Below are 14,138 nucleotides of genomic sequence, written 5' to 3'. Positions count from 1 at the left end.
CTGGATAGAGTATGTTTACGGTAAAGTCTAACTTAAAATGCAGCACTAAATTGACATAGTGGTAACATAGTTTTACTTAATACAATTCAAAACCAGTTTATAAATACACAGATGCTGAAGTCCAGGTTTTTGTCCTATCAGCTGCATCATTCCACTTGAATTATGCTCGAGTACAATCACGATAATGTCCCATAAGCAAATTTAAGACATGTGTGGTCTACTTTTGTGAAGTCAAATCTAGTTTTTGGGTGGGTGCATACACACACGTAATGTACATTAAGTTAATCCAACCTAGCTCAAAACAGTTATTAGCTGGAAATAAAAACAGTATAAAACACAAGGCTGTTAGGCAATTCTTTTTTTATACCTACTACAGAAAACAAAATGAAACCAAAAACTGAGGCGTTCTGCAGCACTTCCCACAACAACTGCTGCATTCAGCTGCTCTAAAAATATATCCCAAGGGTCAAGATGTTACAAGTACAGTAATAAAACAGCTGACAGGGAACTGGCTGAAGAGTAATTAAATCATGGCAGATTTGCAAGTACTCTCTTGCATTGGTTCCATTGAGAGGCACTAAAATTATTATGAGCAAGCCTTCAGTTAATGTGTTAAGTTTTAGGGCTTTTCTACACTAGCAGTTCCCTTGTGATGGCATGTGGAACGTGTCCCTCTGTAAAACAGCCTGTCCAGATGGCCCCCCAGCCTTTTGAAAAACACTACCCATCACCTTCCTGAAGCCTGGGCCATATGAAATGCAGCACATCATCTCCAGTTTGAAACACTCCCACAGGATAACCCACGAGGCCAAAGATGTGCTGTGCACGGAAGATGGAGTGCTTTTTCCTTTCCCCCTCAGTCACTCTGCAGCCACTGCCCCTTTCCTCCCCACAGTTCTTGGCCTGTGGTAGGCAATTTGGGCACTAAAAAAAAAAAAATCCACACAGTTTGTGCGCTAGCAAATACCCACAGGCAGCAGATAAATCCTCCATATGCGTTATGCTTCCCTGCTTGGTCTGTTCCCCGTCACTCTCCTTGTTGTGCAGGAAACCAGCTGCCTCACTGGCCTCACACTCAGAAACTCTTGAGCCCAAGGTTGTGTGTGAATGTGCACACATGCTTGCCTGCAACTGGGGCGTCACACTAAGCAACGCATTCTCCAGGACAAAAGAGGGGTGCAGAACATACTCCTCAGGAGGCAGAGGACAAGAAAAAAGGACAAAGACATATTGCCTGCATAAGAGCAGCACTGCTGCAGCTGTATGAGCCAATACTTCGCAAAAAATCAGCGATATAAAGATCTCACTTTGTATACAGAACTGACCACAGAAGATAAAGATGAGAAAGGGGTGGAAGGATGTTATTATCCCACTGGGAAGTGTACAAAAATGAATGGGACAGTATTACTGGGAATAATCACTAAAAGTAACACAAATGTAGAAGATACACTACAGAGATAGGAACTTAATGGGTAATCTTAAATACACGAAGAGTCCTTGATTCAAGACAGGAAACATTCATACAAAGCATGACTGTGGCTCTCAAGAAAACAGTATAGCTGTTAGCAAAACATCTTCAAGTACCAGGGAAAACCTAACCAAAACATCTAGGAAAATGAAAACAGTAACAGCCAGTAGCGCTAAACAAGTGTACTAAACAAGGCTCCAGCTAAAAGAGCTGTGGATTAAAAAAAAGAGACAGGCTGAGAACACAGTTTGGTAAGCACGGGAAGAGAGTGGTGAAAATTCCCAGATTGTACACAACAGTCCAAAGACTGTGAGGAACAGAACCACTTTAAAAATTTTGCTGCCAGAGATACCGACAATCACTACATTTACACGCTCTGACCTCAAGGATATCAGTCATTTTCAGTGAAGAAGTCTGCAATAGCACGAGCAAGTCCAGTACTTCTGATAAAACCAAATACACTGTCCGGGCTCCTGATTTACCCAAGGCAAAAGTTCTTCCTGTTGGTGCTGCTATGGATAGCATCCAGTATTAATATCCTCCAGATAAGCCAGCAGTGAAATACTGCGAATTTCCAAAATATTAACTATATGGAATGTTCAGAGTACAAGTTAGTTTTATTACTTACGCAGATCAGTACTAGCTGCATCCAACAGCCGTGGATTAGTCCTGTGCTATATCCAGGGCCACTGTGGGTCTAGAGGCAGCTTCATTACCTGTAGGTGGTGCAAAGCCCACACTGATAAATCCTTCTGGACCTTGTGGAAAGCATGCAGGCATATCTAAACCATCTTTGCGACATGTTTTCAGAATCAGGTGTTCTGGAGAATACAGCACAGAGATACCAGAGTGTCATCCAACATGCATTCTCAAGAAGTATTCTGGAACCCACAGACCGCAGTGCAGAAGCACCCACTTCATTTTGTGGAATTGTATTAGCACCAACTTTGAGAGGATCGTTTCGAGACCATTTCGGGTTTGGGGTTCTCTGCATAATGCTCTCAAGAGAAAGACGACTTTACTACTGCAATGCAGACAGGCTTATACTGAAAACTGCAGCTTCCTACATCAACAGCTATTATCTCCGAGAAATTCTCACCCAAGAAAATCAGAAGACCTTAAGAAATGTCCAGGTCAAAGAACATAGAAAGTCCATCAATGATAAATGATCTTGCCACATTCCCTGCAAACCTAGTGGCTGCTGGAATACTTGAGCCAATGGGTGCCCCTTCCCACTCTGCACGCGCACACACACTTACTCTCAGGAGTGCTCCCTCCTTCTTCAGGCTCTACCCCTGGCTTCCCGCAGCAGCATCTCAAGCATTGGATTTCATAAAAATAAGTCATTTAACAGAAAGATACAGCAGCAGGGTCAGCCTGGGCCGGCTGTCTCCAGAGAGGGACCCTGAACAAAGAAATCCCTGAGCAACAATACCCTTGCCATCTCTACACCCACCCCTCACGCACTCTTCACTCATCTTTTAGTGCAATGGTGATTTTTGGTCTGGGATCTTCTAACACCTTATTGGATGCTCTCTCTGTGCCCAGGCTGGCGGTAGACTGCTCTTATCATGTTGATTTGCAGTCCCTGCTGAGGGTTGTCACCTCCTTATCTTCTGGTTTAGGCTTGTTGTGCACCTGAGCCCACTGGTAGAACACGGGGAACTGAAAAGTCCCAGACTTAGGGAAAACACTACCAAAATATCAGTGTGTTATCAACATTGTCCTCATACTAAAAGACTAAACACAGCACTGTACTAGCTACTAGGAAAATTACTAAGAAAATTAACTCCATTGTGGTCTAAAGGCTTCAGCAAATCTAGCTGCTCATGCTAAGTAAGGCTAGGTAAACAGCATAAATCACACCATATTATAACCCTAAGTAATTTATTCTAATTAAAACGTACTTATTTAAGCCAAACAACTAACATCTCTCAACATTCAGTACAAATCCTATGAATGCATAGCACTTAAATATAAACTAAGTGGTTCTGTAAAATACTTTCTGTTCAGATGCACATATTCATCATTCTAGCAGACAGATTCAGGGTGGCCTTGAATTCAGTTCTCTTGGGGAAAAACAAATTTATTTTGCAAAATGAAGTAAGTCTCTTCAATAAACAGCCATTACACAATCTTCCAGCTCAAATGAAAGCAAGTAAAAACGTAGAGCGAAGTTCCAAACCTGGACTATGTGGCCACAATTTCATTGCAGTCCATGGAATTACAGCTATTTAGTTCACATCTCAAGTTAGACCTATGTAATTTTCTTTTTCCAGTTTGATGAAAAATGAAAAAAAGTATTTTATTGCTTTTGTTTGCTTTTAAATTAATAATGATATTCTAGTGAATTAGGTTTTCTGACATCGTAGGAGACCTTTCTGTTGATGGCTTTGCTGGATATATACTAAACAAGGATTATTTTGTTGGCAAGAGACCCTGCAAGTCGCAGAGGCCAAAACACGCAAGTGTAAATTTTTTCTGACATATGCATTGAACTGACTGTACCAACTTTTATTATTTTAGTGTCTGAAGTGTCTGAATGCAACTGTGAATCTTTTTCTCTACTCTGTTTATAGGCAGCCCAGAGCCTAATTCATATGAACTGGCCAGTGTCAGGTGTCATGCAACACAGTCGGATGAAAAACAAATGTCTACAGAGGTTAAAAAAAAAAAAAAAAGAAAAAGAGAACGAACCCAGCCATATTACAGTTTTGACTTAGTCACGACACTGTGAAGAAAAAAAGATTGGGCTCCCCTCCTTTTCTCTGTCCGCTTCTGCCAACAAAGAACTGCTTGTTTCACTTACTTCCCAGAAACAGCATTAGCCTTCCAACAAGGTCAGCAAAAAATGCTGCTTTTCAGTTCTGGTGCATTTTGTTCCAAAAATCTGTAAAGTATTAAACCAAAAGGTTGTACTATCCCAGTGCACAGAGACTCCTTTATTCAGATTTCAGGGCTGAAAATAGCTATACAGAAATTTCTCAACAGTTTAAACTGTTAAGTTCTGTGATACTCACATTTAACTAATCTTTCCTGTCTTCAATGATTCAAGCTTAAAAAAAACCAAACGGATTACCTGCAGGTGCAGCATCAAAGCTATGAGTTAGCAGGAAGTTATTTAAAAGATTAGATTTACTTTGTAAGCACTTTTAAAAATACATCAATAACAAAAAATAACAGGTGGGGGCAGCTTGACTGGAAAAACAGCTTTAATGCTAATGACCAATTACCAATGACCACTAGTATTTAAAATATTTATTAAATTATTTTTACTTTTGTTTCATGCATCTTCAGCTTTTGCATTTCACTCACTTTGAAAGTCTGAAAATGCCACTCTTGCACTGGGACATGTTTGGATTACTAACCTTGAAGGGGAATACTTACACCAACAGGAATTTCTTTGTGTTAAAATTAAAAATTAATAGATTTTGAAAGCATACCAACATCTCTTCTGAACACATCAACCTTTAACATTTCAGATACACTAGAGAGAGAGAGAGCTGCTTGTTTAAAGGTGTGTGTCCTTTGAGATATCTGGATTTAATTTACCTGATACTGAAGTTAATCCCTATTAAGTCTCTAGAACTATTAACCACTGTTCTTAAAAAAGTAAATGATTCAGTTTGAAATCTGCCTGATAAATTATTTCCTAGAGGTTTTAATTGCAAATAACAAAAAAAACCTGTTCTTTTCCAGAGCTGTGTCATAAAATTCTCATTCCCACAGAATGTGCAAGTCCTCTACAATGCTTTCAGCTCTCCTGTAAGTATTATTTCGTTAACCAGAAGCAGGTGCCAAAATTATTCACATTGACCACAAATGAATTGTGTCCACTTCTTTCAGGATATCCAGTAATTAAAAATGACCTGGAACAGGAAGCCTTTCCACCATGCAGGTGGTGGGAGGGTATGGGCTACACCAAGGGAAAAACGTGTTCCTCAATGTTACATGTTTGTAGCCAAATTTCCAGCCAATGCAAACCAAGCCTTGCAAAATCTACACCATTTCATGTATGTTAGTTAACACTCAGCTACGTACCACCTGTTTTTAAAGGCTTTGGGAGCTTCTGTGTTCTTATCTCCAGAGACTCACTTTGACACGGTAATCACAACCGCATTTTATCATCCTCAAACAATAGCAGCTACACCTCTTTTATCATGGCAGGATATGGAAACTTTGGTTCATGTGTTTATTGCTCTTAGGACAGGATTATTGCATTGTTTTATTGGTTGGATTTCCTGGCTGATTAAAAAAAATGAAAGCAGAGGCAAAGTGCCATAACCCCCAGTTGTATCCAGACCTAATTAAATTACTGTTAGCAATACAGATGAAAGCTAAACTTTTCAGATTCACAGGTCAACGTAGATACAACAGAAACAGTTGTCAGCATAAGAGGCTCTCCACATTAAATTCTATTGTGTAATACATAATGTCTTTCACCTTAGAGAACCAGCGTATTTAATAGTTAAAACTATTCTGCTTGTGTCACTTGGGTCATGCCTGCTGGTGGATATTGACTGAGCAAGCTTCTAAGGTAAGGAGCTTTCTTTTCTTCAGTAGGGAAAAAATGATGCTTCTCATCAACAAATACCCCCAAGCCCTTCTCCTCAGGACTGCTCTCAATCCATTCTCCACCCAGCCTGTATTTGCGCTTGGGATTGCCCTGACCCATGTGTCAGACCTCGCACTTGGACTTGCTGAACTTCATGAGGTTTGCACAGGCCCACCTCTCAAGCCTGTCCAGGTCCCTCTGGATGGCCTCCCTTCCCTCCAGCGTGTCGACCACACCACACAGCTTGGTGTTGCTGGCACACTTGCTGAGGGTGCACTCAAACCCATTGCCCATGTCACCGACAAAGATGTTAAACACCACCGGTCCCGTCACCAGCCCCTGAGGAACACCACTTGTCACTGGTTGCCACTTGGACATTGAGCCATTGACCGCAACTCTTTGAGTGTGAACATCCAGCCAGTTCCTTACCCGAGTCCACCCATCAAATCCATGTCTCTCCAATTCAGAGACAAGGATGTAATGCGGGACAGTATCAAATGCTTTGAACAAGTCCAGGTAGACAATGTTAGTTGCTCTTCCCTTATCCACCAACGCTGTGACCCCGTGTAGAAGGCCACAAAGTTTGTCAGGCACAACTTGCTCTTAGTGAAGCCATGTTGGCTATCACCAGTCCCCTCCTTATTTTCCATGTGCCTTAGCAAAGTTTCCAAGAGCATCTGCTCCATGATCTTGCCAGGCACCGAGGTGAGACTGACTGGCCTATAGTTCCCTGGGTCTTCCTTTTTGCCCTTTATAAAAACGAGGGTTATGTTTCCCCTTTTCCAGTCGATGGGAACTTCACCGGACTGCCGTGACTTCTCAATTATGATGGACAGTGGCTTAGCAACTTCATCCGCCAGTTCCCTCAGGACCCGTGGACGCATCTCAAGTCCCATGGACTTGTGCACCTTTGGGTTCCTTAGATGGTCTTTAACCAGATGTTCTCCTACAGTGGGTGGTTCCTCGTTGTCCTGGTCCCTGCCTTTGCCTTCTGCGATTTGGGCACTGTGGATAGAGCACCTGCTGGTGAAGACTGAGGCAAAAAAGTAATTTGAGTACCTCAGCCTTCTCCATGTCCTGGGTAACCAGGCCTCCCCTTTCCTTCTGGAGAGGGCTGCCATTTGTCCTAATCTTCCTTTTATCACCAACATACCTACAGAAGTTTTTCTTGTTGCCCTTGCCATCCCTGGCCAGATTTAACTCTATCAGGGCTTTAGCTTTCCAACCTGATCCCTGGCTGCTTGGACAATTTCTCTGTTTTCTTCCCAGGCTACCTGTCCTTGCTTTCATCCTCTGTAGGCTCTTAGCTGACTGCTTTGAGCAGAAGTTTGGGTTAGAGATCTCCAAAGGCCCCTTCTCACTGGAATGATTCTGTGATGGCTAGAACCTTAAATTTTGCGAAGCCCCAACCCTCAGCCACATGTGAAAACTCATCTAGCTTCTTTCCTTATGTCAGAATAGGCATCTTTACCTTTGCAAGCTCATAACATCATTACTTGCTTTCTAGCAGCTGTCCCTCAATGCAGTACATCTGAATGAGTTCATAGTTTCTTACAATACCATTCTGAGGATGCCACTAGCAGATAACTGACAAAAAAATAGCAGCACAGAGACAGATTAGAACAATCTGGTCCAGATGCAGAAAGAATATGGGAACACTGGAAACGTCCAGAATTATGACATTAAGCACCTCGTAATTTTTTTCCCTGCATATATACATATTAATGAATTCATCTTGACAGAACCTGAGAGAACTTAGGAGGTATTATGTCAGCGTTCAGAATTAAGAGTGATCCAGGTACATTTTCTGAAGGCAGGATTAGCTGGGCCAATAGATACTATGCACTAAGATAATGATTTACAAGTTCAAAAATTATTAAGTTATCAACCATCATCATAGAACAGTCCAGGTTGGAAGGGACCTCAAAAGATCATCTTGTCCAAACTTACATGGAAAGTAAAAGATTATGAGGGAAAAAAAGAGTGAGAGAAGATGGCTCAGCTCTAACGCATAAGGGATCTACACAAACATGGCTCTGCTCATCTCTCTGCTTCACTCCTCATCAATTCTTCCCTGGCAGCCAGCTCATACATGATTGCAGCTTTTAAAAGCCTTTCCACCCGTCAATCCCATCTCTATGCAAAGTCTGATGAGTAACACAAGTTCTCTTGTGCACCAGAAGTGGAAAACACAAAATGGTAAAACCAGTATGCGTTTCTGTTATTCTGATGCTGGAATGTCCACTCTGAAGAGAGAGGCAAAGATGACGGTGGAGAATCAGGGACGTCCAGCCTGGTTGGACTTGAGTGAGTTTAGTTAGACCAAACACACATTTTTACCCACAGGTTCTAGTTAGATAAATTGAAAACCCCTATCCATGCCCAAATAAACTCAAAGGCATTTTACAAAGCAGCAGAGCATCCAAAACTCTCAAACCACCAAATTCTGGGCACTACTTAACACACAGCTTAGTCATTCACACAGGACCTAGAATAACCATGCCCTGCAGTCTGCAACTGGTATTTGCTGTAAGGCCTAAATTCTACAACTGACTGTACCATGATGTATGCCACTTTGCCCAGGAGGTCCTCTCAGATTTTGTGTAGATAAAGTCAGTTCTTTTCATACGGGCTTTTTAAGGAACTCACACATATAAATTCAAGCTAATTTATATAGAAAACATAAATACTATCAGAGGGTTTGACTATTTTAAGTCAAATTAAGCTGCAAACTGTAAAACTGAAAAACATTTTAAATGAAGACCAGATTGTGCTCACTAACTGGATGAACAGTACAATCACAAAAGAAATCTCTTTAAAACAGTTTGAAGGAAGAGGATGAAAATAACAATGGTTTTTGAGTGTTGCATAATGTAGGACAGAGAAAGACTACACAACAAGCAACATTTAATTAAAAATTATTGCAAAAGAAACTTTTATAAGGACCTAATTTTCCCCCTAAATCTTGCTACACATCGCTAAAAACCATCCTCCACAATCTTCTTACACCAGTGATTGTCATTAAGTCAGAACAACTTCCCTAGCTTGGACTTAGGCCCTTCCAGAGAACAATTTTGTCATTTAAGTCAGGCAATAGTTTGACCATTAGCTTAGGTGCACTGCAACTGCGCTCTCTTTCCTTTGCTTCACAGAAGTCCATGGAGCTTGGTCTCCTAATTCAGGGACCTAGGATAGATGCCTAAAATAAGGGTGTACAAATACCCCTCCTTCCACATATGGTCTTTGATTCTACCACAATAATGGAGTTGACTGGCAACAGATAGTTAATACTCTATCAATCAGATGAACAAGACTATGTTTCAGAATGAGCAGAAAACTAATACATATGCAGATTCAGCACCAAAGTAAATGGGATTAATGAAGCACTTATGAAGACGCAAGAGATACAGTGTTTCTGGTTGTCTTTAGTCAGAGGCTGATCAGTTTCCCTGTTGCATTCAAACAACAAATGTGAGAAAACTAACACTGCTGAAGTTATAAGAAAACCGGTATGTGTAGCTCATAAACAGACAACATAAAACCACAGGAAGAAAAAAAAAAAGGTAGAAAAATACAGCAGATTTTTAAGGTATATCTACTAATTTCAATCAACTTTCACTGTATGTTTCTCTGTGTCTCAGGCACAGGCATACTATGATTTGGTATCACTTAGTCACACTCTGTGCTTTTGATAGAATGTTTATAAGTGCCTTTGTACACTTCCCAGCAAATATTGCTGAGAGGAGTTTATAAACCAAAGCAACAAGCTGTACTGAACAGACCATATTTTCCATCTCTTCACAAGAAGCACAGCGAGGAAAACACATGTGTTAGTAATTGGAAGTGCAGACCAGTATGCAGACCTGGAATACTTAAATCCTTTTAAGTGGCACATCTTCAAAAGAAAAACTTCTTTCAATCCCTACAGTACCAAAAAACACTATGTCAAGACAGATGCATAGACTTCATTTGCTAAAAAGTTACAAAATTATAGCCAGAAGAGCGGCTTAACTTGGTATCCAGTTTCCATTTCTCCTCTGATGTCTGTAAGATGTTGGCACAATCACTTCTGGCTTAGAAATCTGAGTGCCAGACCAACTAATCGCTCACTTCGATGTCTGAGCTGACCCAAGAAAGCAGGTTTAGCAGTAACACTGTTAACATCACAAAAGAGCAGAAAGGCCCTTCCTTTTGGCCAAGATAATTTCAAAATAGAGACATTCTACTTTAGTACTGAAAACTATTTTAAACTGTGACATGAAGTCTTCAGACACTAGTGTTTTTTTCAGATTTTACAAATTTGTAATTTCTCTGTGTATATATATGTAGTTTCTAGATTAAATATTTTTAATATATTTTAAAATAAAATAGTGTCACATTTGGTGTGTTCAAACAGGTGGATTGAAACATTGGGGACTGTGATGCTGAATTTAATAATATGGTGCTGAAAGAGCTACTCAGCTGTACAAACAGATTTGCTTGCTCTCAAACTGTCACAGCACGTCTTTTGAAAGCCACCAAAGTAAGAAACAGTTCACCAAAACATTTTTGACAAAATATTTTCTCAATTAAATGAACATGGACACTGTGGAAATTTTTACACACTATTTCTAGTGGGCTGATGTTTAGGAAATTCAGTCACAGATCTGAACCACTATGCCAAGCACTCTATAAACACCTATGAAACAGTGGAATCATAGAATGGTTTGGGTTGGAAGGGACCTTAAAGATCATCTTGTTCCAAACCCCTTGTCATGGCCAGGGACACCAACCATTAGACCAGGCTGCTCAAAGCCTCATCCAGCCTGGCTTTGAACCTGGAATCTCATCTATAAATGAGAAGGGTACTGAGTGAAATATAGTCTGTATTTGGTGTGACAGATTTTGAAGTCTGTGGAAATGCCCCTGTTGGGCACCTGAAGTCCCTTCAAGAACAGACTCTTAATTAGGTGTATGCTTTTATTTCTTATCCTTTGTATCGAGAGAAAGGCCCTCCTCTAAAATTCGGTATACTATATTTCAGTACAGGATTTGGCTTTGATTCACTTCCACTGACAAAAGGGAGGAGGGGGCAGGAAGCTTGCTGTACACCATCATGATTTATGGTACCCCCTTTGTTTTTTAATTAGAGAGAATGTAACAGATGTCAACATAATCTGAGGAGCTGGTATGAACAAAAAACCCCACTGTCCTATTCTTACCTCTTGGCCATTTCAGCATTGCTATAAACAGACTGACCTAAACGCAGCTGTGGTTTGAAGTGACACGCGCAGAGCAATTGTTAGTTTTACCATGTAGTACAACACACTGCCGTATACCCTAAACCTTTTGGATTTTACTCCTGTTTCTTCTAACGATATCCACTCTCACGATACAATTTGCTACTGTCCACTAAACCACATAACATACCAACATACAATATACTTCTACTGAATATACTCAAACAGAACAGCTGTTGAGAGAAAGGCAGAAGAATGGAAGTTAGTTACCTCAGGGGACAGCCTAGGAGTTTATAATAAATTTAAGACAAAAGTAAATAGGTTTATTGCATTACTGCTATTGGTAACCATTGGCAGCCAAATGTTTACCATTTTCTTGGTATGTGAAGAGACAGCCCTGATGAACCACACTGCGAATGAATAATCATGAAATCATGAGACCAATTTATCAAAAATTAACTTGAACAAGAATCTGGACTGTGTTTCGACATAGTTTTGTGATCTTGAGCCTGTAAGCTGACCTATCTGTTCCTCATCTTCTTGAGCGGTATAAAAGTTAAAGCTGCAGAAGTGAAATTATTTGAAGGGGATTATTTGAAGTTCTCAATTATACATGAGCACGTTTTCTTCCATTTACATCTTTTCTTTGAAATTCTCAGAATTTTCACAGCTTTATTTTCACTAAGGCTCATTTCTGGCAAAATCAGAGGAACATAAATTGATGCTTAAACTCAAGCTTGAAGTGCTAAACAGGAACAGCAATGAAACCACTATTTATAGTAAGTCTTTGGATAATTCATACTGCAAAATAGACTTATTAGTATTTTGCAGGTAGCTTCCAGTGCAGAACCTAACTACACAAAAAATCCCACCATCATAAACAAACAAACAAACTAGCTACAATCTCTGACCTGAAGAAACCCAGGAAGGACTGCAGACAGATTAGCTAACAGCACTTCTCTCAGTAAGCTTTGAAAATTACATGGTGGGCTTGTAGAGGCTTTATACTACCTCTGAATGACAAAGCACAGGAAGAGCTTATTTTTCTGTGTTCAATACTACATCAAAAATTTGTCACAGAGGCTCTAAAATAAAATGCACGAGATGTTAGAACTTCACCTCAAACAGTACAAATTCACTTGCTGCCAACTACAGAGGGAAAAATAAGAAAAGGAAGCGGAGAACATATTGTTAGACCCGATAGCAGAATCGGAGCTACCCTTCTTGAAGCAAAAATTACTTTTGCAAACAAATTAGTGAAAGGCGGTGCTCTCTTGTGTTTTCACCATAGAGATGACATCCATACTCACCGAGATTTGGCTGAGACATTGCCATAGACCTCTGTGGTACTGGTGTGGAAGTAGCTGCAGGATGGTGGCTCACGTGGTTCAACGGTTGGTTCATAGTTTTTCGAGGATCTTGCCATGTTGTAATTTTTTCTATGTGACTGAGAAAGAAAAGATAAAACACAAGCTTAACATAAAATACCCAAGCATATTATATACATGGTTAAGCATAATGCTTTTCTATTTGCTTTTCTTATGCTGTGATTTTTTTACCCTTCTCATCTCACCCTAACCCACTTGAAATTATCTATCATCTTGTCATTTATTTTTCCTCTGATCTTCTGCCCCTGCCCTTCTAACTTTTTATGCACTACTGTTGAATAATTACTTTTACTTGAAAAACTGGTGAATTCTATTATGACATTGAAAAACCTGTAATACAAACTCATCTTCCAGATTATTTAACTGTCCACAAGTTGCTTACTTCTGTACTACCTGTCTTTTTCTACATACTCAAATATATGGCCATACTTTTCAGCAGTATATGGTCATTTTGCTGAATTTTGAAAAGCAAGTGTTTGTCTCACCAAATCCAACTGCTTTGTTCCTTACCACACCATGAAAACTAATCTCTCTGTATGTCTCCAAGAATATCAGAATATATTCTCATTACCAAAAGGGGTAGATTATGTCCTCGTGACTCATGTGCAACCACCAGTTTCTCTGTAAAGGCACTAACAGCTTTTATTGCAATGTAGTCAATGTATCTACCACCCTAGTATGTGAGCCCTCATGTATCTGTATTACCCTGAAAACTACGGAGTAGTGCATAAAACTGCATCAGACTTTACAGTGAGATAACTATAAAGGGTGATCTCTGTAAATTATTTTTTGCCATAGAATAAAGTAGTGAAGGAACTGTGGTTTTGTTGCAACTGAAGGTTTTCACTAAAATGAAGCAGTTTTGAAAGAAACTTATCAGGACGAAGATTTTAAGGATCAGCACATAATTCTATTTGAAACAAGAAAAGAAAAAGGAACTGTCTTACAGCAATCAATAGTCTGGTATTTGTTGAGGGACTGCCTGGTTCTACGCCCAGCTTTATGCCAAACTGACTAACCAGGCTACTGATTACCAGCTGGACTTGGAGGGGTTTTCCTCTATTAGTTTTTAGCTAGAAAACTTTAAAGAGGTTAATCTTCAAGAAGAACTTGTAAAGAAGGATAAAAATTTAAATATTCTGTGTCTGGAAAACCATTTTAGTACACCCTTCATAAAAACACAGTCTAACATCATCTTTACTGAACTCGAACTCCCCGTTGCTACTTTCACGTACATTATCAGCGTTGCCATTACTGCAGCGACCACTCCACACCTTCAGACTCCACTGATCACCATTTCACAAGCAAGTTTCTGTCTATTGTGATATTACCAAGTCCAAACTCTTTACAGTAAGTCTCTGATATTACCAAAATTAATGTGAATTACAGGCAGGAAAGGATTATGAGGAAGAGCTCTGCTCTGCCATTTGCTTTCCCTGAAGTATTTGTCCTTTCTTAGTTATTGACACAGTGAGGCAGGCAGAATCAAGCCAGCACCCAACATGAAG

General features: G+C 40.0%; 1 protein-coding gene across 1 annotated transcript in view; it reads right to left on the bottom strand.

Annotated features, from left to right (window-relative positions):
• Positions 1-14,138, bottom strand: part of WWTR1 (WW domain containing transcription regulator 1) — a 66,368-nt gene that overhangs the window by 14,612 nt on the left and 37,618 nt on the right. Inside the window, exon 2 of the mRNA XM_074153227.1 lies at positions 12,553-12,689. Within this exon, the coding sequence (XP_074009328.1) occupies positions 12,553-12,689 (137 nt within the window). The remainder of the gene's footprint in view (positions 1-12,552; positions 12,690-14,138) is intronic.

Source organism: Numenius arquata, chromosome 9 (genome assembly GCF_964106895.1).
Source record: "Numenius arquata chromosome 9, bNumArq3.hap1.1, whole genome shotgun sequence".
NCBI lineage: Eukaryota > Metazoa > Chordata > Aves > Charadriiformes > Scolopacidae > Numenius > Numenius arquata.
The sequence above is the reverse complement of the archived record's forward strand: the minus strand, read 5'-3'. Positions and strand labels throughout refer to the sequence as shown.